At 45.7% G+C, this 27,698-nt stretch overlaps 1 protein-coding gene across 6 annotated transcripts in view; it reads right to left on the bottom strand.

The window, feature by feature from the left end:
- LOC139048163 (mitochondrial-processing peptidase subunit alpha) overlaps positions 1-27,698 on the bottom strand; it is a 364,881-nt gene that overhangs the window by 319,672 nt on the left and 17,511 nt on the right. For all 6 annotated transcript variants that reach the window (XM_070522712.1, XM_070522716.1, XM_070522715.1 and 3 more), the window contains exon 4: positions 11,703-11,785. In XM_070522712.1, the coding sequence (XP_070378813.1) occupies positions 11,703-11,785 (83 nt within the window). The remainder of the gene's footprint in view (positions 1-11,702; positions 11,786-27,698) is intronic.

The following is a 27,698-nucleotide window of genomic DNA, read 5'->3' on the forward strand; positions in this document are numbered from 1 at the left end:
CCCTCGTATAATGACACCATGCTATTCAGGGCCGACATCAGTAAAGTGCATCAAGAAACCCATGTATGACATTTTCCTAGGAAACACACCTGGGATGCAACAAATTGAGGAGCCTTGTTCAAAAGAGAAGTACCCTGGCAAAAAGAACGAAATCAACCGAACACAATAAGACTAAAGGTTGTCTACAGGAAGATGTTTGGGCTGCTGCACAGACGATGCTGCCTAATGGCAGGACTAATGAACTAATGAAAGATAGGTAGTCAATGCATCTTTAGTCATTGCACAAATATTGAGTAGCTCGCCTGCACTCTTTGCCAAGCAGCAGAACGATAATGTATCCCTAAAGACTGTATCTAGTAGAATGGGCTGTGTACTAATCACAGAAAGGGATAAGACCTTGGTTCAAGATGAAGCCCAAGATGGCCTATCATTTAGGCAGCATTTGAACAGCAGTGGCAAACTGTTACAACAGATAGTTGTGCCTGCAGAGAAACGGTGAAGTGTATTACCGTGATAATGGGATTAATGGCCACTGAAGGATAACAGGAACTGTAGCAGGAGTAACAAAAAGTTTTTCCGACCATATAAGGTACAGCATGACTCCTAAACATGGTTCAAGAATTCACGTCATTCATGCACAGCAAAACTACTTACAACATGATTCTACAAAAATATTGGGAAACCACAGGAAAGGCAGGAGATGGAAATTCAAGATGATGAGCAAAAATATTAATGTCACAAAGACATTATTATTCTTGTAGAATCATGTTTTAAGTAGTTTTGCTGTGCATGAATGGTGTGAATTCTTGCACCATGTTCAGGAGTCATGCTAGACTTTAGATGTTACATAATAACTGTTGTATCGCATCTGAAAGTAGGCAAGGACTTTCATGGAACAGTTTACTGCAGTGTAGACTTTTTGGGTGAAGTGTGAAAGTATCATTGCCATGAATGTGCCAGTATAGACACTACGTGAAGATGGAAGAACAATGCACCATTTGTTGTGGAGTAGATTTTCCTTACCCAAAAGGTGTTGAAAGGAGAGCGATATAACAAGAATGAGAGTCTTATGGTATTTGCAATGAGTTTGTCCAAGCCGAAGCGTCGAGCAGGCACTGCTAGTTTCGACATTGCATAGCCCGGTTTGGCGTTGTGAGGGATTTGGCTTCGCCAGTTCCGACGTCAGGGCGACGGTCCTGGCCTCAAGACGTCAGGTCAGTGCAGATGCACATCTTGGACCTGTTCACTATGCCTGCGGAATCGGCCACAAGAGCATGGGCATGTCGTCTTGGCGAAGGTGCCCCATGAGGTGGTTGCTGTGGTTCTCCGTTGCACCTACTTAGCTTCCTGATCGTAGCTGCAGAAGCTGGGCACGGCCTCTGACCAGATTGCTGCAGACTGTCTCCATGAAACACCAGGTGGGTCTGGACTCCAGGTCGACTTCCACTCTACCATTCCAGATTGTAGCTGTGGCTCATTCTTTCTGTTCGTCCCTACGCGTTCTGGTGCTGTTTCATTAGAACTTCTTCTATATGTTTTACTCTGATTGGTGCACTGAAGCTCAGTGTGGCCTTCCTCGATACACCACTTTATGCCACGTACCTCTCCTTCTTTGGCTTACAATATGTCTTCTTCCACTGTTACTCTTTGCATTATGACACTTTATAGAGTCACAGACAAATTTTTCAGATACATGAAAAGGCTGCATGCAGACTCTGCACTATCATCATCATCATCAGCAGCAGCAGCAGCAGCAGCAGCAGCCTGCATCTGGATGCCTGTTTAGGGGAGGATATTTGACACGTTACACACGGGGAGGGAGTAACACATTAGAAGGGCTTGTAGGGTTCCATGAGGCCAGAAAGATATGGAACCCTTTATATCATCATCATCATCATCAGCCCGGTTATGCCCACTGCAGGGCAAAGGCCTCTCCCATACTTCTCCAACAACCCCGGTCATGTACTAATTGTGGCCATGCCGTCCCTGCAAACTTCTTAATCTCATCCGCCCACCTAACTTTCTGCCGCCCCCTGCTACGCTTCCCTTGCCTTGGGATCCAGTCCGTAACCCTTAATGACCATCGGTTATCTTCCCTCCTCATTACATGCCCTGCCCATGCCCATTTCTTTTTCTTGATTTCAACTAAGATGTCATTAACTCGCGTTTGTTCCCTGACCCAATCTGCTCTTTTCTTATCCCTTAACGTTACACCTATCATTCTTCTTTCCATAGCTCGTTGCGTCGTCCTCAATTTGAGTAGAGCTCTTTTCGTAAGCCTCCAGGTTTCTGCCCCGTAGGTGAGTACTGGTAAGACACAGCTATTATATACTTTTCTCTTGAGGGATAATGGCAACCTGCTGTTCATGATCTGGGAATGCCTGCCAAATGCACCCCAGCCCATTCTTATTCTTCTGATTATTTCCGTCTCATGATCCGGATCCGTTGTCACTACCTGCCCTAAGTAGGTGTATTCCCTTACGACTTCCAGTGCCTCGCTGACTATTGTAAATTGCTGTCCTCTTCTGAGACTGTTAAACATTACTTTAGTTTTCTGCAGATAAATTTTTAGACCCACCTTTCTGCTCTGCCTCTCCAGGTGCATTGCAATTTGTCCCCCGAGTTACTAAGCAAGGCAATATCATCAGCAAATCGCAAGTTACTAAGGTATTCTCCATTAATTCTTATCCCCAATTCTTCCCAATCCAGGTCTCTGAATACCTCCTGTAAACACGCTGTGAATAGCATTGGAGAGATCATATCTTCCTGCCTGACGCTTTTCTTTATTGGGATTTTGTTGCTTGCTTTATGGAAGACTACGGTGGCTGTGGAGCCGCTATAGATATCTTTCAGTATTTTTACATACGGCTCGTCTACACCCTGATTCCGTAATGCCTCCATGACTGCTGAGGTTTCGACAGAATCAAACGCTTTCTCGTAATCAATGAAAGCTATATATAAGGGTTGGTTATATTCCGCACATTTCTCTATCACCTGATTGATAGTGGGAATATGATCTATTGTTGATCTCCGCACTATGATGGCTGTCAACCTAATATGTGCATATGGTCTCATGCTTCATTGCCAATGAGGTCATCGGGTATAAACATACTAATTGTGAGGTACACGTGATGGCTTGTCACCAGCCATTCTGCAGGCCATACTAGTACAGCGTACTAGCTGATGATATTTGTCTGAGACACAGACGTGTTGTTATGGTTAAAAAATTTTCAGGCTTTCTAGTTTTGTCAGAAAAAATGACCGCACAATACCTAGGTTGCTTTAAATGCTGTTACAGGCAATTTTTGATATCCTCTACAACTTTTGCATGATTTCTTATTGACAAGGTAAACTAAAAGTTAACTAATTAAACTTCATTTAAACAATTATTTTTGTGGAATAGAAAGAACTCATGAATAGCATGAACACCACCCATTAAAGAAAAGGAAGAGGAGATTGTTTGCATGAAGCCCTCTGGTATCTAAATCTTTTTGGCAACATCCAATTGGAACAGTTGGTATACACCGGAATTAGCTTGGAGAGAGGTAAAGTGGCCAAGAAATTAAGAGGTTTGGAGAAAGTTCGTGGATCCCACTATGCTACAGACCAGATGGCTTAAATGGGCTTCTCCAAAAGTGCTGTGCTCATGAATTGTCCATGATATTCACAAGACCTTGTCATGCATGTTTCAAGGAGTGTTTGCATGACACAGATGATGAGAACCACTGGGAACACTTCTCTGATCACCTGTAAACTGCCTGTGGTGAATGAGCATCACTTCAATAACAGTGATTGAAGTGTTTGTGAGACATACTACTGTAGGTAGACAAAGCCTTTTTTTTTCTTTCTACAGAATCAAAACTACCACTTATGTGCAGAATCCTATCAGCTCTTTACAGTAAGGTTACATGAGCTGTAGAAACACCCTACACCAAAGGACAAACAGCTTGATGCAACTTGTCCTTAATGCAGCTGATGCGGCACAAAGCATTATAACCAAAACTTATGCAACTACAGTCAAAAGTGAATTTTTAAAATTAAGGTACCAATACAATAAGCTGTGTACTGAGAGTGCATTATGTAATGTAGGGTTTCTCAAACTGGGTTCTGCGAGTGCCCAAGGGGCCTTCCCCTTTTTCTTCACCTTTCTGGCACAGAGATAGCAGTAGGGATCGCATTGCCGAGAAGGCATTATCAGCTCTGTCCTATGCCAAAAATAAATATAGCTGGAAGTAGCACCCGTTTTGAGGCTGACCCTCAGCAACCTCGAGCCACGTCTTCAAACTAAAATGTGGACTCTCTTTTCTCTCTCATTTGAGTGCAATAAACCTTGCCTAGAAATAATGACTGCCTGCATCTGGATGCCTGTTTAGGGGAGGATATTTGACACGTTGCACACGGGGAGGGAGTAACACATTAGAAGGGCTTGTAGGGTTCCATGAGGCCAGAAAGATATGGAACCCTTTATATCATCATCATCATCATCAGCCCGGTACGCCCACTGCATGGCAAAGGCCTCTCCCATACTTCTCCAACAACCCCGGTCATGTACTAATTGTGGCCATGCCGTGCCTGCAAACTTCTTAATCTCATCCGCCCACCTAACTTTCTGCCGCCCCCTGCTACGCTTCCCTTCCCTTGGGATCCAGTCCGTAACCCTTAATGACCATGAAGGTGCAGCGGTGGCGTAGAGGTAGAACACCCGCCTCGCGTGCAAGAGGTCCGCGGTTCGAATCCCGGTGCCGGCAATTTTCCACCGGATAAAAAAAAAAGAAAAAGAAAATCCGCATGTTGATAAAATTGCACAAACAGGCCTGGAGTGAGGCCTGATTCCGGTGACCAGAACCGGTAACGCACTCCCTCACCAGAGCAGGATTGGCCACCCTGGTGCAGTACTTGGCCACAACCTCCTATATGAACACAACAACCCTTTATATAATGTAATGCAATATCCTTATGTAAGAATGCCCTCTAGCCTTTAAGTACAAACAAATAAAACGAAATTTAGTGATGAAAGTGCTTAAGAAGAACTTAGTTGGTATTATTGCAGTAAATACCAACTAGGCCAAACTGAAGTTCTTCTGAAAGTGCTTAAGTCCAGGAGCTTTCAACAACCTGCAAATCCCTGACATTCAAAAGAGCTTGAAATTAAAACATTTGTACGAAATAGAAGCACAAGCTTGGTAACATGGGACAAGGGAAAAGAAGGAGACAAGGGGAGAATAGAACAGCCAGTCTGGTAAACGGGTGTTATCTCTGTTCTGTTCGTTACAATGACACAGTCATGAACCACAGAGCCATTGAGCCTTCATCCGCCTCCGTCCACCACCCTTCGAAGCAAATGAGTCCTTTCGGACTCGCAGTCACTACTGCCCAGAAACGGCGTCCAAGCCTCCACGGTGACTCCACGGCAAGACTGCAACGCTGAACTTGCTCGCGCATTGTCCATGCTGACGCAACAACTGAACAGCACGGCAAGCGTGATTGCCAACATTGGGTACACTGCACTTACTCAACCCTCTGAGAATGGAACTCCAGAGTTTCATCGGTCGACCCCACCACTTGGGTCAACTCTGTTGCCTCAAAACACTTTCGGACAGAGTCCATCAAGAAATCAATCACAGAAGGGCACCTCTGAGGTGCTGGCATCACTTCCATGGAAGCAAATATGCGTCATGCCAACTTGGAGTGCCACTTTCACAACCACATTTGCAGCTCTTCCGAGTTCTTATGACGCTCAGTTCACCGAGATGAGGTCACCCCAAGCTCCAGATGAAGACATAGCCGAATACATTTACAACAAGCTGCAGCTCCTTCATACCTGCAACCTTACCTGGGCTTCCCCAGCGGCCAAGCAGGTTGTCATGGATGGTGTCCACAACCCCATGCATGCTGTCGTCCTGTCCGTGTATGCATTAAAGACAATGCCTGATGCTTTTGTCCGCAAGGCTTAAGTGCTACAGGACACAGCTAGACGGTGTCGTGCCGCCTCCACGCCGCCGCATACTACCTCGCAAGCTTCCCTACTGCAATGTGGACACTCCGTTGGTGACTCTAGCCTCTACTCTAGCAATGTATTGCACACTACAAGACAGCACATCTGATACTAGAGCAGCCTACTGCCGTTGGTGCCAATTTGCGTCGACGGTATCAGAGAGCTGACAGCAATTGTAGACACGTGCGCAAAGCGTCCAGCGCTGCTTCGGCGACGCGCCATGCCCACTCTGCAGCCATGGACTCGGGCACCAATGCAAAGCATAGGTGGAAACGTACAGCCAGCAGACACCGATGACTTGCGTCCACACACAACCACTGGTACTAAGTGCCTACGTGAGGTCCCCGTCTTCAACGTCTTGCCTGCCGACATCATTCTTGGCATGGACTACATCCTTTCTGACAACATACCACTGAATATTGAAGCGAAGTGAATTGATTTTCACTTTTTGCCCGAGCATTCCCGCATTGTGATGATGCAAATAAATTTCAACTTCAACTTCAACTTCAAGCCGGCAAAGTTAGAATTCGATCCATGACCTCCTGCACGCTACTGACTGATCCACAGACAGGTGAGCCTTCGGGCAGGAAAAACCTTTCTAGCATTCTCAAGCAACATCGCGCCGTTTGCCGACAACAATGCGCAACTTCCCCGCACCAACTTGCTTGAGCACTGCATTCTGACAGGCAGCCACCCACCTATATGAATCATCATAATCATGACCATCATCATCATTTATTGACCCTTAAAGGCCCCTGTTGGGGTATTACACAAGGGAGGAGCATACATAAGAAAAAGAAACTCAGAAACAGTCATGACTGAAGTAAGAAACAATAACGTTGAGAAGGGTAAAGAAGGTGTACTGAAATGACTGTCAAACACAAAAAGTGATAACCAATGTACTAAAAAAGCAAGAGCGATGTAGTAAAGATAAGTCAAATACATTAAGCATCAGCACTCAGAAAGTTCGTTAGTATGTTTCGAAACTTGGTAGGGTTTCGTTCGATTACTACATGGTCAGGTAAACTATTCCATTCTGTTATAGCTATCGGCAAGTAAGAGCAGGTGAAGGATTTAGTAGAGCTGTGAAGACTGAGGTTGTTTGAGAGACGGCATGAAGTACGGTTGGGTGGCAAAAGAAGTGTGTCGCGTAAATGTAGGAAATTGTAATAGAGCTTTTGAAAGAGGCATAAGCGCGAGATTTTCGGCGATGTGCTAATGATTGGATTTGGAGAGATGATTTAGTGTTTTTAACACTTAGCCGGTAGTCGTACTGGGATGTAATAAACCGGGCTGCATGGTTTTGGATAAACCGGGTTTCCAGTAGCTCCACAAGGTACGCTTGATGGGGATTCCATATTGCCGACACGAATTCTAGTTTAGTATGGATGTATAGCATACCACTGTAACGGTATGCTGAATGTGAACGGACTCTCATTGCTAAACAAGTATGTAAGATGCTGGCTGCCAGCATGATTAGGCTGCCATGTAGCACCTGGGCCACCCTCTTGTCCTTGTTCAGAAGAAAAATGGCACTTTGCAATTTTGTGTTGTTTACAGACAGCTCAACAAGCTCACTATATTGGACTCCTACCCACTGCCCTGCATTGACAATGTCATTGATACAGTACGGAACGCAAGATTCTTTTTGTTGTTAGAGCTGCGGGCTGGGTATCGGCAAATCAATGTCGCTAAAGAAGACAAGTTCAAAATCATGTTCTGTACACCAGCAGGGCTTTACGAGCTCCACCGTATGCCATTTGGCTTACGGACAGCTCCCAGCATGTTTGGGCGCACTATTAACACCGTGCTAGGCACACTTAAGGATCACGGCTGTGTTGTGTACCTAGATGATATCTTAGCTGCGAGCACAATAGAAGAAAAACATTTTCGGAACCTAGACAAAGTTCTTGAAAGGCACCACAATGCCAGATTCCAACTAAACCGCGAGAAATGCCACGTTAGACTTACAGCCATCTCGTATCTGGGTTACTCTCAGAAAGATGTCCAACCTCTCCCTGAAAGGATATCAGCCGTTACTTCTTGTAACCTAGGTCGCCATATACTGGCGACCTAGGTCTTGTGTGATCCTTCGTTTTTTTGAAAAAAAAAGAAAAAACCTTCAAAAAATTTTCTTTGGTCACGTGACTCCACACCAATAATATAAGTGGTCGCAGACGTAAACGTCATCAGTGCATAGCATGTATTACGAACATGCAAACCTGGGTCACGGTCTTGTAATGGTTCGAAAAGCGAATGCGGCAAGAAGAATGTGCAGGTGCTCGTTCCCAAAAAACACTGTTTGACGTGCCACTGTTTGACAAGGTTTGCATAAAGATTGATGCAATCTTTGGTGCGCAAAGCGTTATCACAGTCACAGCAATTTCTTTTTTTCTGCATTCTTTTTTATTTATTTGACGAGCTTTCTTTCCCATTAAAAAAAGGTCTTCATGAATCCTATGTTGTTTTAAATGCTTTTAGCAGTCATTTGTCAACGTCATGCACAACTTTTTCATTTACATCTCATTGATTAAGTAAATTTATAAATTTGGCTAATTAAACATATTCGTGCACAACGAAGGAGAAATATTCACAGTGGCCACCATGAACAACATGTGCCCATCAACGTACAGTGAACAAGATTCATGTAGTGCCCTCTGGTATGTTTTATTTCTCGGTGATTCAGTCAAGATAGCATATGAAGCAGAATAAATGTAAAGTGGCATACTGGTCATTGCAAGTTTGCCAGTATTTCACATCGCCTACCCAGAAAAGGCTCCAAGATATTTTTGAAAACAACACAGGGATAAAAAATTACTGGCTTTCCTGTCTGCGTCATTGACCAGTACCTTGAATAAGCTCGATTAGAAGTGCTTATTGACGGTTCTGCCAAAGGCGCCATAAAGCCACTGTAAACACAACCAATATTTTGTGCGCTGAACGATGGTTTATTAAATTTTTTGGACTCGATCTGCCTGTTGTGTCGTGAACATCGTTGCTGCAAATGCAATTTCAGAGGTTTGCGTTTAGAAGAACGTTTAGTTACGACCACAATTTTGCCATTAAGGTTGACTAAATATGAAACACTACATGCTTGGTTTGCGTTCTGCGGCGGCAAGAGCCTGATTTTGTGTGATATAACCGTGCTGAGAATAGCATAGCCCAAGTGTGAAAATTGAGCGACGATTGCGGTTGCGATTGGATATTTGTGACCAAAAAGTTTCATGAAAGCAGGCAAGTAATTTGTCGGTGTGCCGCATTATCATCCCGGTAAGCAGACGTGGTGCACGTGCGAAACAGATTTAGAATGTCACACATACGGCGTTTGCCCATTAATCAACGCAGATGTACCAATTGGGTGCAATATGGAGTGCTAAAATATACAGTGAAACTGATGAGCTACACTGGGCAGACTGTACGAACATTTTCATTCAGTACCGCTTTCTTTTCCTTTCCCATGAAATGAGCGCCAGTTCAGATCATCTTGAGCTGGTCCGCATCCACGCAAATGCGCAACACTTCTATAAAATTTTGGAGGATGCTTAAACTTCGCCTTTAAGAGTGGAACGCAATAGCATTCAAAGATCTCTGACTGCTTCTCATGCTTCCCAGCAACTGAAGCTTATGCAACCGCAATCTTTTCCTGGAAATGCTAGTGGTGAACACTATGCATGAAGGCAGGCTTTCTGGTTCTTTTTTTGATGGTGTTGCTAGGAAACGAAAGGGCTGCCCCGTTCCTACTAAGACAAACGACAGCTGAAAAAGGGGTTTGTGTTCGAGCTTCCATGCAACGGAATTATGTTTTCACGCATATTCAGATTACAATCCCACGCTATCATGTCAGTAGGCTTTGTGTAAGTGATACATTACAAATTTTCTGACGCATTTTACTTTGAGAAATTCAATTCAGTACTGCCTATGCGCCACACAGAGGGCCTGCGCTGTTCCGGATGCGTCGTTCTGGATGATTTGTTCAGCCGCAGACACAGGTGCCAACGCCAACACCGACACCAAATTTTCTGCAACACGGAGCCCTTAAGCTATTGCATTAAAACATTCCTAATGCTTTGTATAGCACAAAACTGTTTTCATTTTCTTGTGGCCTAGTTACAATTATATCACCAAACACAATCCCACTCCAAACACGCCAACACTGAAACGGATTACTTAGGCTTGGACTGCAGGGCTAAGCGCTAGCCAATGCATGGCTACGGGCTGTGTGGTTGCCACTGAACAAGCAACATCGTGCTAAATTTGGCAACTTCATTAGAAATTAGTGTTTTGGCACAGATTGGCGCGGCTCAATGGTTTGGCGCAAGATGGCGAAATTGGCAAAGCACTTCCCTCCTACTTAAGTGATGTCTTAAGCTGAATTTTGAAGCAGATTACCCTGCTACTGAAACTGTCTACTGCATGCAAATTTTGATAATATTGCTTGTATTAGTGGTAGCAATCCAAAAAACATGCCTTCTGCAATAGTCAGTCAAAAATTTCTAAACGTAGTCCAATACATTTTTCTTTAATGTCTTGAAAGTGTGGGTCAATTGCCTGGAAATGCACTTCACCTACAGACTGCATGGAGAATCCAGAGTAATGAACTATTGTGGTTTATTGGAAGCCATTTCTACCTAATATAAATGGTTTTGCCTTGCTGCAAGCCAATCAGAATGCGGCACGGTAGAAGCGCACTTTGTAGCTATAGTGTACTAGAATATAGAAGAGTGGGTTGAGTGGCAGCATGGCGGATATTTTCTTGTAAAGCCGAAAATATCTGTGGCACTACGATCGAACCATGTATTCCTGCACCAACACTCATGATGATAGCAAATTATGCGGTCCAATCGACATGGCAACATAATTTCTGGGTCACCATTTGTCAACGAAGGCCCAGAGAGCTGCAATCGACCCTGGGATGATTCCACGTGAAACTATTCTGATCTGTTTTTATTCCAAAACTGCCATTAGCCCTTCATGATAGGTCAAAATGGCCCAGGCCGCACCCACATGAGCACAATAACAGATTGGAATAGTTTTACCTTATACCGGCCCTGGGAACAGAAGAGATGCCTGCCTGCTGCTGCAGCAGTGGGCAGCAGCAAGTTGCCACACAAGCACCTGCCAAGCACCAACAAGTCCAGAGTTGCAAGTGCAAAAATTAGAAGAAACGGTGTGGGAGATGGCACTATTGCGCGGTGTGCAGAATGAGAATGGCTGCACTTTCTTTCGGGAAACAAATCTGCTCTCTGTCCACGGCCACTGCTGGAGCACACATACCGAAGCCATTCTGGTGCAGTGTAGTGCAATTTCAGTCAATTTTCTATGTTTGGCGCAGTTTGGCACAGAAATATACATTTGTACCAAAAATGGTACAATTGGCACAGGAGTCCCAGTCCTAAAGATGGTTGATGACTTGTGAAGGTAGTGGTGCTCACATCCCACCCCCAGAGAAACCAGCTTAAGAGACCATGTTTTCACCACACTGCAGGTAGCTGGAAGGGCTGCTGATGTCATAGTTGCCATATCTGGGGCATGAGCTATTAAACGGTTTTCAATAGTGTCAGCTGGTTGACATCAGAGGTTTCTTCAGAGATCCTCGAGCCAATATGCAAACTCACCATAAAAAAGAAGCTTCGAAATACCTAAGTGGTACTGGTAGGGCCAAAGCCAATGCAGCCATGAGCCAAGGTGTAGTAAGATATACACTTGCCTCGATCCCTGGCAGTCACAGATGCCGCCTTGCTTCTCCAGCTCCTGTAGCACTGCATCCCGGTCCTTGAACTCTCGTGTGGACTGCAACACAGGTTGCTGCACTTCAAGCTCCACCTCAGCCAAATGAGCACACACACAACGGTGCGCGGCGATATCTTGCACAGCTGTAGCACTGTGACACCCGTGCATTTCACAGCTTCCTTTGCACCCTTCTTACTCACTTCCTTTATTTTTCTTATGTCTCAAAACCACGATCTGATCACGAGACACGCCAAAGTGGGGGACTCCAGATTAATTCTGACCAGCTGGGGTTTTCTAACGTGCCGCCAATGCACATCACACGGCCCTTTTCGCATTCGGCCCCCATCAATAAGCAGCTGCTGCAGATGGGATATTCACTCATTAGTTTGCTCATTAGTTTGACCTCCGGGTTCCCCAGCACATTTCCCATTTCTGGCTCTTCGTTGCCTCACCCACTTTTTTCATCGTTGACGCTAGTATCTCACATGCCCGATAAAAAAATCTGGCACCAGTCCTTGTGACTGCTCCCTCTTGGCTGCTGGTCAGTTCGATTAATTATGCTGTACCAAATATGGACACAGATTTCTGTTTACTTGTCAAGGTTTTTCCTGGTAACAAATGGAAGGGAAACTCCATGGTAGACAGTTTCTTGGCCATGACCCAGCACTGGGTGTTTCTACCTGCACGCATCACATAGCAGGTGATGCATGTGGGAGACACTGAGTGTCCTGTTTTAAACTGGTTTTTCTAGTGCCTGTCTCAATGGAAGGAGCATTTACCTCTCAAAAAAGTTGATTTCTCCACACCAGCCAAGCCTCTAGCTCAGACAAAGGCAGCACAAGTAATAGACGTTAGCGAGCTATGTTTCAGTATCTTGGCCCAATTCTCAAGTAGCTGAGAATTTGCAAAGTACTTTTCGAATCAGCTGACAACCTACTTAGCACTTTTGAATCTTATCCCTCTGCCAGCACAGTTTAAGCAAAGTTGGCTAAAATGAACTAACACATTTAAGCAAACAATTAAAGAGACCATTGATAAATATGTATACTGGGTGTTTCCGCTAAACATGCCAAACATTTTTAAGATCACTTGTCATAGAAAGAGCACTTCCAGTCCTTGTGCTGGATTATTTGAAGAGGCAGACATTATTTGCATTGCAAATTAGAATGCCCAATTGAATAACTTCTAAAATTATCTAATTATGCTTTAACTAGTTACCTTGATGAGGAAATTGTAGTCACTGACCAAGTCAAGGTGAAAATAACACAGAGACATTTCGGGACCCGTACGGGTTCCTTGATCACACTCCTCAAACATCTGTGTTATTTTCACCTTGGTTTCGTCAGTGACCACAATTTCTTCATCATCATGTTACCTGACATGACAAACTTTCGTCGAACTCTTGACTAAACTTACGGCACATATCACAATCTATAAGTTGTTGCTGAGGAGTTCGCACAAATAATTCACTTGGAGTGAATTAGTAGCATGACACCAGTTCCAGGATATTGATTCCCGAACTTTGGGATGCAATATACTGGCAGTACAGCTACCTTTGTACCTCATAGCATAAAACAGGTGTTCCATTATAAAAGCAAGTGAAACGACAGTGCATATCTTGAAAGTGATGCTATCCACAGAATTATTTTCAAGTGGATATGTCCTGCCGTTTAAATGCCCCACAATTTGCAACTGTAGGGTTGGGAGAATATTGCATATTTTAGAATATTCAACTGAATGTTCAATCGGCACAACACATACAAAACTTCTGTATCGGATCATCCTGTCTATGCACTGCCTCATATTGATGTCACAACAACAAGCCAAACTAAGATTTGTACAAAAGAATCTTAATTTTACAGTACCTCAGAGTTTCACAGGTGAGACCACAGTATTTTGAACTTCTTCCGCTTCATAAAGCAGCCAGGCTGAAGGCCCTTCATGACTACATGAAGCAACATAACAGCACTAATAATGTGACATGGCGGTACTGCTATTTATGGCTCTTTAGTAACAGCACTTGCCACTTTGTTTTCAGCATCTTTGCTCCTTTTGTTGACATTCTGAACACAGTTACACAGCAAAACATTTTTAGTGTATGACGCAAATTATAACAAAATACACATTCAATACAGTAAACTTCAGTTATTTTGACTCCAGTTAATTCAACCTGTTGGTTAATTCAATCCTGTCCAAAAGCCCCGGCCGGCACCTATACATTTCTATGAGCCAACTTTTGTTATTTCGATCGTAAAATTGGCCTTTGCTGGATAATTCGAACTTCACCAGTCAGCACGCATGTGCCTGACCTATTTGGCGACCGCAATAGCAACCCCTTTAGTGGTAGCATCTGCCTCAGTGGAGTTTAGGGGACGATGAATGGGTTCAACACACATCATCTCCCATCAAAAACACCTACTTCCAGGCTGCCCTAGGAAATGAGAACTATAGAGTTCAAGCGAGAACTGCAGTTCCCCAATGTCTGATCACAGTATTTACGCCATTCTAGCCCACGGCATTTTCTTTTTTAAGGAAAATTGGGCCGAAAATTGCTTGCAGAGTGCCAATTGAATAAGATACCAAAACCACCTTCACGGTGTTCAGACACTTTACCGAATAACACAAATGTACTGCGGTCATGCCGACTTTAGGAAACCTGCCACCGTTGTGCAAAACATATTAGAGATCATTTACTGCATAGAGTTTCATACATTAATTACTCTAGGAAACTTTGGTGCTAGTGACTATAGAAGCTGCGAGAGGGCCAGGTCAGCCAGGATGGGAATGATGGTTAATACATGGATTTGCCTAAAGTTCATCGTTCTGACTTCAAACGGCTTCATTACTTTGTAAACTCATCATTTTCAAGAAAGTACTGTGCTACAAATAATTAAATAAACATTATTAAAATTGCCCAACAGCAGGATTCGAACACAGAACGTCTAGCACGGAAGCCCGATATTGAAACCGTTTTGCTAAGTACGGAAGTACCTTGCTACATTTATTCACCTCAAGCCAAAAAATTAATATTTACTTGAACCTAACTATAGACATTCAAGAGCATTCAAGAGCAGTCCAGGAAGCTGTAGAATAGGACAGCATTTAACCGCTCTTGATTGTGTTATCACAGCAGAAGGATATGCCGTCGTGGAATGTTAATGCTAGGCAGTAGCTATCTCTGTTTCACAATCACGCATTTTATTTTTTACTTTTGCTTCTGTGTTGCGATGATGTTGAAATGAATCCGGGACCTTCTGAGCAGCTGACTCAATTACTCGATGGCCAGAAAATTGTGATGTCCAAATTAACATCAATAGAGGCAAATCAAAACCAGCTCACTACTGAAATGAATGATTTGAAAGAGTGTTTACGTTCTCTTGAGAAGCAGCTTGCAAAAATGGATGACATGAGCAAAGCCATAGATACTAATTCAGCTGAACAGCGCCAAGACCAGGAAGCACTGAAGGTACTGAAAGCCAAAATTGTAGGCTTAGAAAACAGAAAAAGGCGGAAAAATCTGACCCTTTTTGGTCTTGAGGACTCTTAGAATGAGTCCACTGCTCAGTCTGAGAACTTGTTCTTGATGTATGCGCTTTTCAACTTTGCTTGCTGGAAATTGTACGCACTCACAGGCTAAGTAAACTTGAAGCTGCCAAAGATCAACCTATCACTGTGAAATTTTCCTCCTTCAAGGTATGACAGTCAGTGCTCTCTAAAGCCCCTGCATCTACGCGCCACCGCCGGCCAAGCTAAGTACCGCCAACCTACCCTCCTCCTCCACGCTCCTCTCCTCTCACCCCCTTAGCTTCTGGCGTGAAGCGGAACTTACATAGCTTCAACTTCCTGTTCCGAGTGGAAGTGACGCTATGTTTTTTAGCGATGTTTACTTTCGCGTCGATAGAGAGGCTTTAATTGCACCAGCTGCGGTTGAAACTGTGAATGCGATTCCATCCAAGAACCACCGCCTATTGTAATCGGCGATCTGGTCGTGTTCACGGCTTCGCGTCAACCTGCGACGGGTTGTGCCACGAGAGACAACGTACAGTTGAATGTAGTGCCTGGGCGCTTGGAGATCGACCACTCCCGTTTTTCGTGCATTTGGAAAACAGCGGCCGCAAACTACTACTTCAGCGGAATACAACAGCTTGTCCCCTTTGAATTCTTCTTGTTTTGAAGCATACATCCCCTCCAGCCAGCACCGGACACATGCAGCAGCCGATGATGCAGCCACAGTCCATGGCTCTCCGCACTTTGTCAGCGAAAGAGGACGACAGGCAAAGCGTGTGGGCGCAGCGTACCCAAACAAGCGCGTAGATGCACGCGAATGACGCTTGGTGGAATGGCTAGTGCGAGCAACTCAGATTTGCACCGGTTGTTTAGCACGGGCGCCTCACCATCGTCTGCAATGGGTGCGGAAATTCTCGCAGCGCAATTCCAGGAAGCGGAAACGCCGGAACCGGAAATACCGGAAGCGGAAATGCCGGAACCGGATTTGGTGTGAGGGGAAAAGGCGGCGCACACAAAGGTTGGCGCTACTTAAGAGAGCGGCGGTGGCGCGTAGATGCAGGGGCTTTAGTGCTCTCAAGCGTGCATAACCTGAAAGACATGCCTTATAGCATACCTGAAGATTCTTCCCACTCTGCGCGCAAAAACAGGAAGATATTGTGGGATTATTTAAAAAGAAACAAACAGGATGGAAAGAAGCCAGTGCTAAGGTTCGATATGCCGCACTTAAATGGGAAACATCAGCATGATAGCAAATCAGGGGGAGTAGACAAGCTGTGATCACTAAGTTCATCCTGCTAAATCAAGGCCGCTCAGTTCACTGCTTATCAACTGCCAAAGCATCAAAAATAAGATCGATGAATTCTGTTCTGTCCAATCTATTAAACAAATTGTTCTTAAAACTGAGTCATGGTTCGATTAGTCTGTCTTAGATTCTGAGGTTTTTCCCCTTGGATGTCAGTGTTTTCGTTGTGATTGTTGCATAAAAGGAGGAGGTGTGTTCATTCTTGTTGCTATCAGAGTACCATATGCATTGTTGCAATTTTCCAGTGTTATGATGTCTATGTTTTATAAATTAAGATATTTAAGTAGGCAAAGCTTAGCTGCTGGGGTGGCCTACTGTCTAACAGATTCATCACGGGCACAATTTGAACATCTAGCGGGTATTCTCGACTCCGTTGAGAGCGATCCTATCTTGTTGGGAGGGGATTTCAACCTCCCTGGCATAGATTGGCCAGCCAGTTCCCCGAGAGACAGTGCTCAAGGTTGTTTGTACTCAACATTTTTGTACCTAGTAATTGATTCGCTTAAGTGCCACAAGAACATTCATGATGCATCACACAAAGATGGCTCTGGGAATATTCTTGATCTATTGCTTTGTAATACCACAAATGTTCTTTCAGATGTTCAGGTACTGTCGGGAATAAGTCATCACAATATAGTGATAGCTGACATCTCTATTGGTAACACATCAGTCGCAAAGAAACTCGTGTGAAGAGTCTATGTATATAGTAAAGGCAATTATGATAGCATTAACATAAAATTGGAATCCCATTTTCCAGTTTTCAATTCTCTGGTTGATCAACTTAGACACGTTCATCCCTGCATGAACTTTATCTTCTAAAAGAGCTAAAGATAAATCATGGTTCAACAGCCAGTTGCGTGATCTGAGCAGAAGAATAAAATGTGTCTATCAGAAACTCAGGAGGAAGCATTGCCCCCAGAATCTGGCTCAATTAATGAGACTGAAGCTTGAATTTAAATCATTAGCAAGAATAATGCGACATTCTTATTTTTCTACACTTGGAAACAGCTTGGATCAAGATTCAAAACCGTTCTGGAAATTTGGTCACAGTCGTGGCGAAGATGATTGTTTGGTACCAACAATAAAAAGTGGTGATTGATTGATGATGACGCATGCAAGGCTGAAACCTTTATTACATATTTCCTGTCAGTATTTCATTCATCGCAATCGCGAGTACTACAGATTCCATCACCAGATGCTGATCCGATGCCAGAAGTTATGTCTAGTGCAACAGGTATTAGAAAGTTATTACATAATGTGAAGCCTACAGTTGCAAGCGGCCCACGTGACTTACTTGCTGCAGTTGCTAAAAACTGTTCTGATACATTGTAAACTGTTCTGATACATTGTCATTGTACTTTACCCATTTATTTGAAAAGAGTTTGTAAGAAGAGTCTCTACCAACAAAATTGGCTTGCATTGTGCCCATACACAGAAGTGGACGGAGAAATTTGGTAGAAAATTATAGGCCAGTACCTCTAACAAGTATAGCTTGCAACACAATGGGGCATGTAATCTACATCTGCATCATGATGCATCTTGTTAAAACATAGTTTACTTAACCCCGCACAGCACGGCTTTTGTCAAGGTATGTTCTGTTCTACACAGTTGGTCAAGTGATACATTGTCATTGTACTTTATCGATTTATTTGAAAAGAGTTTGTAAGAAGAGTCTCTACCTGTTAACAGACTGGAAATTGGCTTGCATTGTGCCCATACATAAAAGTGGGCTGAGAAATTTGGTAGAATATTATAGGCCAGTGCCTCTAACAAGTATAGCTTGCAACACAATGGGACATGTAATCTACAGCTGCATCATGATGCATCTTGATAAAACATAATTTACTTAACCCCGCACAGCATGGATTTCATCAAGGTTTGTTCTGTTCTACACAGTTGGTCAAGTTTACATATGACCGAGCAAAAGGTTATAACAAAAGTTATCTTAAACAAATAACAAAAGGTTATTGATTGTACATTTCTGGATTTACAGAAGGCATTTGATGTTGCTGCGCATAATCTTCTTGTTTCTAAGTTACGCAGCAACAATTTGAATGACAGGGTCATCTTATGGATTTCTGAGTCCCAGCATCAGCAGTGCGTAGTTGTTTGTCGAACCATGGTCCTTTCACTTATTGCATCGCCCAGGGTTCTATTCTGGGGCCATTTCCCTTTTCTTATATATTGTTACGGGGAGAAAAGACGCTTGACAATATATTTACAAGATGCATACAATGGGCAGAAGACAGGCACACAAGCTGGAGCTCGTGCGCATGCCTATCAGCGATTGCAGTCTTCATCAGTCCTCTCATCATCGTTGGCCCCTGCAGCGCCTCATAGCATGACCCCCGGCGGCAAAGGCGCTGTCCCGGCGCTTGGTGGGTTTGACCAACATTGTTTCAGTCGAGCCACGTGAACGATATCAGAGGAGGATCGCGGTGTGGAGGTATCAAGAGGTTGTAACTTCTAGGTCACGTCTGTCACTTGATGCAAGACACAGTATGGGCTTGAATAGGGTGAAATCGGCTTCTCACAAAGACCAACTCGCCATGCTGGTTTCCAAAGAAGCACGAAGTCACCAGGGTTAAAGTGGGCAGCGTGGTGACGAGCGTCATATATGCGTTGTTGCTTTTCTTGGGAAGTGGTCAGAGGCAGACGTGCAATCTCACGTGCTTCGGTCACTCTAGATATGGCATCGTGGGCATATTCTGACATTGTATCGAGAACAGCTGGGAGGATCGTGAGAAACGGTAGTATAGGGTCTCGTCCATACAAGAGAAAAAACGGAGAGAAACCAGCAAAATCATTGTGGGACGTGTTGTAGGCGAAGTGATGAATGGCAGAGCAGCATCCCAGTCATGGTGGTCGGTGGAGATGCAGACGGCGAGCATTTGTGATAATTCTATTGAGCCGCTCTGTGAGGGTCTGAGGGTGATACGCCATTGCAAACTTGTGCTTTGTAGTGCAGGTGTGCAAGATGTCCTGGAAAACCTGTGAGAGAAAGTAGCTGCCCCAGTCGGTAAGGAGTTGTCGGGGAGCGCCGCGATGAAGTATCACTGCGTCGAAAAGGAAATCAGCCATGTCAGTTGCACACATGGTAGGGAGAGCCCGCGTGATCGTGTACCGGGTGGTGTAGTCCGTAGCAACTGCTATCCCCTTGTCCCCACTAAGCGATAGAGGAAAAGGGCCAAGGAGATCAAGACCAACTCGAAAGAATGGCGAAGGTGGTATTTCAATGGGCTGAAGACGACCAGCTGGCACAGCTGCTGGTTTTTTGCGGTGCTGACAAGAGTTACAAAAGGCGACGTAACAGCACATGGAATGGTAAATACCAGGCCAGAAGAAACGATGCTGAACACAGTCATATGTGTTTGAGACTCCCAGATGACCAGTGGTTGGGACATCATGCAACTGTGCGAGCACAGTCTCATGCACATGCTTGGGAACAACCAGCATCAGTTCAGGGTCATCAGGGTGCATGTTGTAATGGTGCAATAAGTCATCTTGCAACACAAGCATACCCGAAGAGGGTAAAGTTGGCAGGTCCGTCAGGCTGAGAATGATGTCTCTCAGGTGAGGGACGCATCGCTGCTTATTGGCGATATCACCAAATGCAGTACGCACGAGGATGGATGTTTACGCATTGGTCTCAGGCTGGTCTGGTCGGTCTACTGGATGACGTGACAAGGAATCAGTGTCCTCACTAAGTCGGCCTGTCTCATACACCACTGTGTAAGAGTACTCTTGGAGCCGTAGAGCCCACCAACCGAGATGTCCAGCTGGATCTTTTAAAGATAAAAGCTAGCATAGGGCGTGATGATAACCGTGAAAGGCTGTCCGTAGAGGTAGGAGCAAAATTTAACCTACTGCCTAAACGAGGCCGAGGCATTCACGTTCGGTGATCGAGTAATTGCGCTCAGCTGGTGACAGAAGACGGTTAGCATAAGGAATGACACAGTCGCAACCATGCTGTCGTGCCAAAACAGCGCCGATACTGTGGCCGCTGGCGTCGGTGCAAACCTCCATTGGGGCGGACATGTCAAAGTGGCTGAGAGTCGGTGGCGACGTGAATCGCGTCGTCAGCTCAGCAAATGCACTAACGTGGTCGGGACCCCAGACAAAAGTCGTGTCTTTCTTAAGAACTTCCATTAGAGGGTGTCAGTGAAATTTCGCATGAAACTGCGGAAGTAGGAGCAGAGGCACACAGAGCTTCGAACATCGGTTGTGCAGGTGGGCACAGGGAAATCCTTGATCGCACGAACTTTCTCCGGATCAGTACGAACACCAGATGAGTCGACGAGGTGTCCGAGCACAGTAAGTTGCTGGCGGCCGAAGTGGCATTTAGTAGAATTGAGCTGACGTCTTGCCTTGTGGAACACTGAAGTAACTGTCAAGAGATGCTCGAGGTGTGTGTCAAAAGTCAGCGAAAAGACAATTACATCATTGAGGTAGCACAAGCAGATTGACTACTTTGAGCCTTGAAGGAGGGCGTCCATCATTCGTTAGAATGTGGCGGGAGCATTGCATAGCTTGAATGGCATCACCTTAAACTGGTAGAGCCCATCAAGTGTAATAAACGCCATCTTTTCATGATACATGTCATCAACTGTGATCTGCCAATACCCGGAACGAAGGTCTACCGAAGAAAAATACTTGGAACCCCTGACACAGTCAAGGGCGTAATCTATCCAAGGTAAGGGGTACACGTCTTTTTTTGTTACTTGGTTGAGACTCCGGTAGTCGATACAGAGCGCCAGCTGTTGTTCTAACGAACTTGACAGGAGATGCCCATAGGTTTGAAGAAGGTTCAATGATATCACGGGCAAGCATTTTGTCAACTTCCTTTTGTATAACTTGGCGCTCAGCAGCGGAGACACAATAGGGACGTTAGTGTGGGGGTTCGGCATCGCCGGTGTGAATCCGATGCTTGACAACTGTTGTTTGGCCCAGTGGTCAGTCATGGAGATAAAAAATGTCCTTGTATGACATGAGCAGACCCCGAAGCGCGACTATGTGTTCAGCCGGAAGGTCAGTGGCGATCATCTTCGATATGTTATCTAACATCGTGAGGTTCAAATCAATAGCAGCAGAAGGCGGTGCAGCAGGCTCAGTTAAGACGGAAATGTGATAGTCAAAGGCTGGAGCTAGGGTTGCAAGAGAGATTCCCTGGGGTATCATTTGAGAACATAGTCCAAAATTCACAATAGAGAGACATGCAGCATTGCCCTTTATACTGATGACCGAGAAACATGACATTCTGCTAACAGAAGACGGTAACGTTGCGCGACACAATGTAATTGCCGTCATCCACAGGGGGATCAGGAGAGACGTCTATGTACCGTATTTACTCACATAATGATCACACTTTTTTGTAAAAAAAAATTGACGCAAATTCAAGGGTGCGATCATAACGTGGATTAAATTTCCTGCAAAAAAAAAATTTTCTTTCATCTCGCATTTGCTGCGGGATGACAACAGGTCAACAAATAGGCGGCTGCCCTGTATGTGGTGCGGGACACCAAAACAAAAATGGCGGGCGGCGAAGCGAGCCGAACGCGATTTTTATTCTTCTTGAGAGTACATTACGCGCATTGAAACAGTTTCTTCCGTATCAGTAATGAATAATATCGTTAATAGCGGAAAGTTTGCGGCAATAACGTAGCCATGTCCACTTTGAGGGGACAGAAACAGATGGCCACGCTTAGCTGCCAGTTGAACATCTTGAAGGGGCAGCGCAAAAAGACAATGACAGAAGGCAGGAACACACAGGTGACAGAAGGCAGGAACACACAGGTCCTGTATGTTCCTGCCTTCTGTCATCGTCTTTTTGCACTGCCCCTTCAAGATGTTCAACCAGTACCAACTCGCCCAAATGTCGATCCTTCTATAGCTGCCAGTGACAGGAACACCTGGCAGGCATGTTGCAGAAACTGCGGCTTTTGTCTTCACTAATATCCTAATATAGCACATTTCCGCTAAGGGTGGGCGAATATCTTAGCCATGTTACAAGCGTCGGCGTATGAATAGGGCACACTTCTAACGTATTAGTGTGGCTGCTATCGTTGCCGCTCGCGATTTGTTGCGTTGCGTGCCCACGAGTGCAGGCGAGAAGAATCGAAAGGCGCCTTTTTTGTTGTTGTTGACCACAGCCATTATAAAGCCTACACATAATAAAGGCGAGTTTGGTTGTTGTCTTCTTCTTCTTTTTTTATTTTTTTGTCATGGAAGTGCGGAAAGTGATGAAAGGAATGAAATGGGGCATCTGCTTGCGAATGGTTGGTGCATGCAGACCGCTTGGTTTGTCTTGAAGAGTCGTTCGCGTAGCATTCGACAGATAGCGCGATCATTATTAGCTAGACTTGGCACACGACATATCGCTGCGGCAAATTCGAGGTGCGATCAAAACACGGGAAATAAAAAAGAGTGAATTTTGACGACAAAATTCAGGGGTGCGATCATTACGCGAGTGCGATCATTATGCGAGTAAATACGGTACATCACGGCTAGATGTGATAGACGAATGTAATCAGCGGAACACAGCCAACTCGGCACAGGATCAGAAGGCTCAAACACATGAGGTAAGGCAAGCTGGATAACCGCTGCAGAGCAGTCAATAAGAGCCGAATGTGCCGAGAGAATGTAAAGTTCTAAGATGGTTGCGTGTGGGCACTGATCCAAGACGTAAAACAAAACTGAAGTGTGGCGTCCGGCAACTGTGAAACGGGCGATACACAACCCAGCAACAGCCGAAGTCGCACTATTGGCTACACAGACTACAGCAATCGGAGCAGGCATAAGAACATTATTCAGACGAATACGGAGGTTTGAGCTCATGACTGATATGTGGGCGCCAATGTCAATGAATGCGATGACAGGTAGAGTCGCAGACTGATTTTCCGGACTCCAAAAATTTGGACATGCTCGATTATTCGATCTGCTTCGCAGCACCGCCATTCTCCCCATAGATCATAATGTATAACAACTGCCGAAAGTTCGGACACTTTGCAACCTCTCGTCTGATTTTTCGGACACTCCTTGAGCCAACTCAATCGAGAGCACCATGCACCGACTCTGACCGGTGCATGGTCTGACTTGCTGAGCGCCGTTTTTGTTTTAAACGGAGCCTCCTTGCTGCCCCACAAAGTGGCGCTACTGCAAATCCTCGCTCATCATCATCGTTTCTGCCTAGTCAATGCCTCCTTTACTAGATGCCAGCCGCGTTGCTCGCTTTCCCATTGCGGCGGCGGTTCCCTTAGTTGAAGTTAGTTCAGCATAAATTCCGTGAGGCAGCGCTCGTTGCCTTTTCAACTTCCGGCGGATGTGGCAGCGGCGGCTGAATGCTCCACCGGCGCTTTATATGCGCGGGCGTTTGTTAGCGAGCGTTATCGCGGGCCCCCGACATGGCAACAGACGCCATGGTAATCTCAGAGGCCGCAGCACGTGATCTAGGTTGCAGACGTCCGCCACAAGCGGCGCTCGTTGCCTTTTCGCGGAGGAGAGAAAAGGGAGAGGGCCAGGAACCGAGCTTATGGACAACGCAGCTGGCATCTAGTAAAGGAGGCATTGGCCTGGTTCGATAGAGTGGCTCTACAGCAGTTTCGGTTTCAGCTTATTAAGCCATGTCAAGACAAGCCAGCAGCTGATTTGTTTCTTCGCGCACGACGCTGCGAGCACACCCCCACGTTTTTTGTTTGTGCAACTGGTGTCGGCATGGTGGTGTTTGCTTTGTGTGCTGTGTCGAGATTCCGGTGATTCAACGCAGCATACGGAAACGTCATGTCATGTGTCTAATGGCGTCGACAGTGCCTGCGCAGACTGCGCTGGGGAATGCCGGCAAGCGGGTGCCAGGAGGCCTAAGATTTGTCGCCTTCCGATGTGCTCCCTACTGACGTGGAAAATGTTCTGCTGAGACCTGCACAGTGGTTGCATTGCGATTCCGGACACCGTCTCATTTGACAGTTTCACAGGTGCTGACACTGCTGTACTGACATGTGCAGAACTCAACGACGGCGAGATCATTCGTCACTTTTCTGTTGCACCACCGGACGATGACTCCGAGTCGGAAGATGACGCACCATGTGCTACGCTGCCGTCGCATGCAAAGCGTGTACAAGCAGTGACTGTGCTTTCAGCAGCCTATAGTGACTGTACGACCCTCTCCGAGATTCAGGCTCATCTGATTGCGTGTAAACGGAACAGCATGCAACGGCGCATTCACGATTGCTTCAAGCCTACTGCCGAGCCGGAATAAGTGCGTGGAAATAAAAGATATCATTTTTTTTCTTAATCTGCTTTTTCGGACACCTGTTTATAAGGACATTTCCGCAGTGTCCATGAGGTTCGGCCGAATAAACGGTCGGCGACTGTGTACCATCCATGTCTACATTGGTGAGGTTGTGATGTCCAGGTAGTGTGCGCAGAGGAATTTCTGGTCGGGTCATCATGGCAGGCTCACCTCTCGGAGGTGTGCCCGTCAGTTTTCCAGTGAGTGGTGGGAGTATGAGGCAGAAGGAGAGCGACGACGCATAGGTGAGCGGGGCAGGTGTCAGGATAACAAAGGGGAGTGGTTTCATCGTGCTGGTGATGATGGCGGAGCGCTGTCGTTATTGTGTACCGGCACTCGAAGAACTACCACCTGGACATCGGATGTTTCGATAGCTCGGCCAAGGCTGCGAGTTCCAAGCACTGCGACAATGGCAGGAAATGTGTCCAGCGAGTCCACAACAGAAGCAAATAGGACTGGCATCGGAAGTGCGCCATTCTGCGGAATTTTGATAATGAGGACAAACAGTTGGCCACTGTATAACTCAAGGGCGACGGGCGGGTGGTAGTCAGGTCCGTTGACTGGGCAAAGCGTCTGTAATCCTGCGTTTGCTAGTTCTTGACGCACAACGGTTTGGATAAGGGAAATGGTTGTGTGGGACTCATCGGAGTTACGCACCTGAAGGGGAAGTGGGGAGGCAGCTTCGATCTCATGGCAGATGATGTGCACAATATTGTCAGGTGCAGCAGGAACGGGTGGAAAACGGAGGTCCTTGCAGGTAGACGTCGCAGCCGTGTTCGGAAGATGTGTGAAGTTCGGAGTAACGCAGCAACTACCGTAAAAACCGGAATATAGGTCGAACTTTTTTTCAAAAAACCATCGCGAAAAGTCGACCCTCGACTTATATACCGGACATTGGCGGAAAAACTACGGAAGTCTTGCAACAATGGGCGGATGAAGTAAACAGCCGCCATTGCCATCAGCAGCAGCGCGGCGTCTATGGCGGCATGGCGACGTTGTGGCACCGGAATTTCGCGTTTCCATTGTCGCAATGTTATATTAATTGAAGGCTGCATTTTCATTTTGTTTCAAAATGAGCGGAAGCCGACATCAATTCACCGTCGCCTTCAAGAAAAAGGCGATTGAGTACGCGGAAGCCCACGGCAACCTGGCGGCACAGCGCGAACTTGAAGTATCCGAAAAGAGCATTCGGTAGTGGCGGAGGCGAAAGCAACGTATTACAACTTGCAGCAACCAAAAGAAAACGTCATTTCGTGCCGGATCGCAGCGGACTGCAGAACTGGAAGGCAAGGTTGCGGAGTCCGTCCGCGAGCTGCGTGTAAGATCGCTGCCTGTGACTGCCGAATGCATCCGTTTGAAAGCGGTAGAGATCGCACGCGACTATGGACTGGGCAGCGAGAAGCACTCGTCATCCGACTCTGATCAAAGGCGTTGCTCTGATTCGGAGTAGCGCTTGCGCATTTCGTGCCCTTCTGTGTACTGTACACCCGACGAATTTCTAACAGTATCGCGCGACCATCGACCCGCGTGTTTATCAGCACCTTATCATCACGGCACGGAGCGGCGAAATAGCGAAAGTAAGGGCGTGTGTACACATGCGCGTATCTCGTTTATTTCGCTGCTCAGCGCCGTTAATAAGGTGTTGACAAGCACGCGTGTCGATGGTCGCGCGATACCGCTAAAAACTTGCCCAGGTGCACTTGCGATCAGCATTTAAATAAATACTGTCACCATTGTGCAACCCCCTGAGTCGCATTTGTTTCAAGGTAAGGGTGTCATATCTTTCGGTACTTCTGCCATTGAATTTTTTTTTTTCATTTTGAGAATTCGTTAGTTGGGGGATCGACCTATATTCCGGTCCGACCTATAGTCCGGTTTTTACGGTATTTGCTTCTTCATAGATTTGGCATTCATTGATAACGTCTTTCACTGTGGATGAATTCTTAAAAACCAGAAGTGTAAAGGCGTCATCCGTGGTACCTTTGAGGACATGCGAAACTTTTCTTGTTTCCGGCATCGTGTCATCAACTTTGCAACAAAGAGCAAACACGTCCTGGATGTACTTCACGTAGGACTCGATGAAAGTCTGAGCTCGGCATGCAAGTTCTTTATGCACAGCACGACGGTTTTTGATGGGCTTGCTGAACAGATCAATGAGCTCTTGCTTACATACCTCCCAGCTCGTAAGTTCCTGTTCGTGGTTCAGAAACCACAGTTATGCCATGCCCACCAGGTAAAATATGATGTTCACCAGCATCAGAGTTGGGTCCCAGTTGTTGCTAGTGCTCACCCGTTCATACAGTTGCCGCCAATCTTCGACATGTTGTCAGAGCCAGAAAAGGTACCGGGGTCACGCGGTTGGGAGAAGATGGCAGGGCGGTTGGCGGCGGATGATTAAGGCACGGCTGGTGACCTGCTCGAACCATTCTCATCCCCACTGTGCAGTGGCATTGTAGATGCCGCCAAGGGGCGTCCGCTGCTTAGATCCATCTTGAAACTTGAAAAACCCGCACTCTCCACCAAATGTTTTGGGGAGAAAAGACGCTTGACAATATATTTACAAGATACATACAACAGGCAGAAGACAGGCATACAAGATGGAGCCTGGCGCATGACTATCGGCAGTCGTCGTCTTCATCAGCCCTCTCATCATCGTTCGCTCTTGCAGCACCTCGTAGCAATATAAATTACATGGTGTTACATCCTCATTCAGAATGTTCGCAGATTGTGTGATTTACAGAGTCACAGATAGCTCACGTGACATGCAAAGCCTACAAGATGACTTAGATAAGATATTCGTTTGATGTGCTAATTGGGACATGACTTTGAATGCTAAAAAATGTGTACACGTAACTTTTTCAAGGAAGCGCTCTTACCTG

The sequence above is a fragment of the Dermacentor albipictus genome, chromosome 7, assembly GCF_038994185.2.
Source record: "Dermacentor albipictus isolate Rhodes 1998 colony chromosome 7, USDA_Dalb.pri_finalv2, whole genome shotgun sequence".
NCBI classification, from domain to species: Eukaryota; Metazoa; Arthropoda; class Arachnida; order Ixodida; family Ixodidae; genus Dermacentor; species Dermacentor albipictus.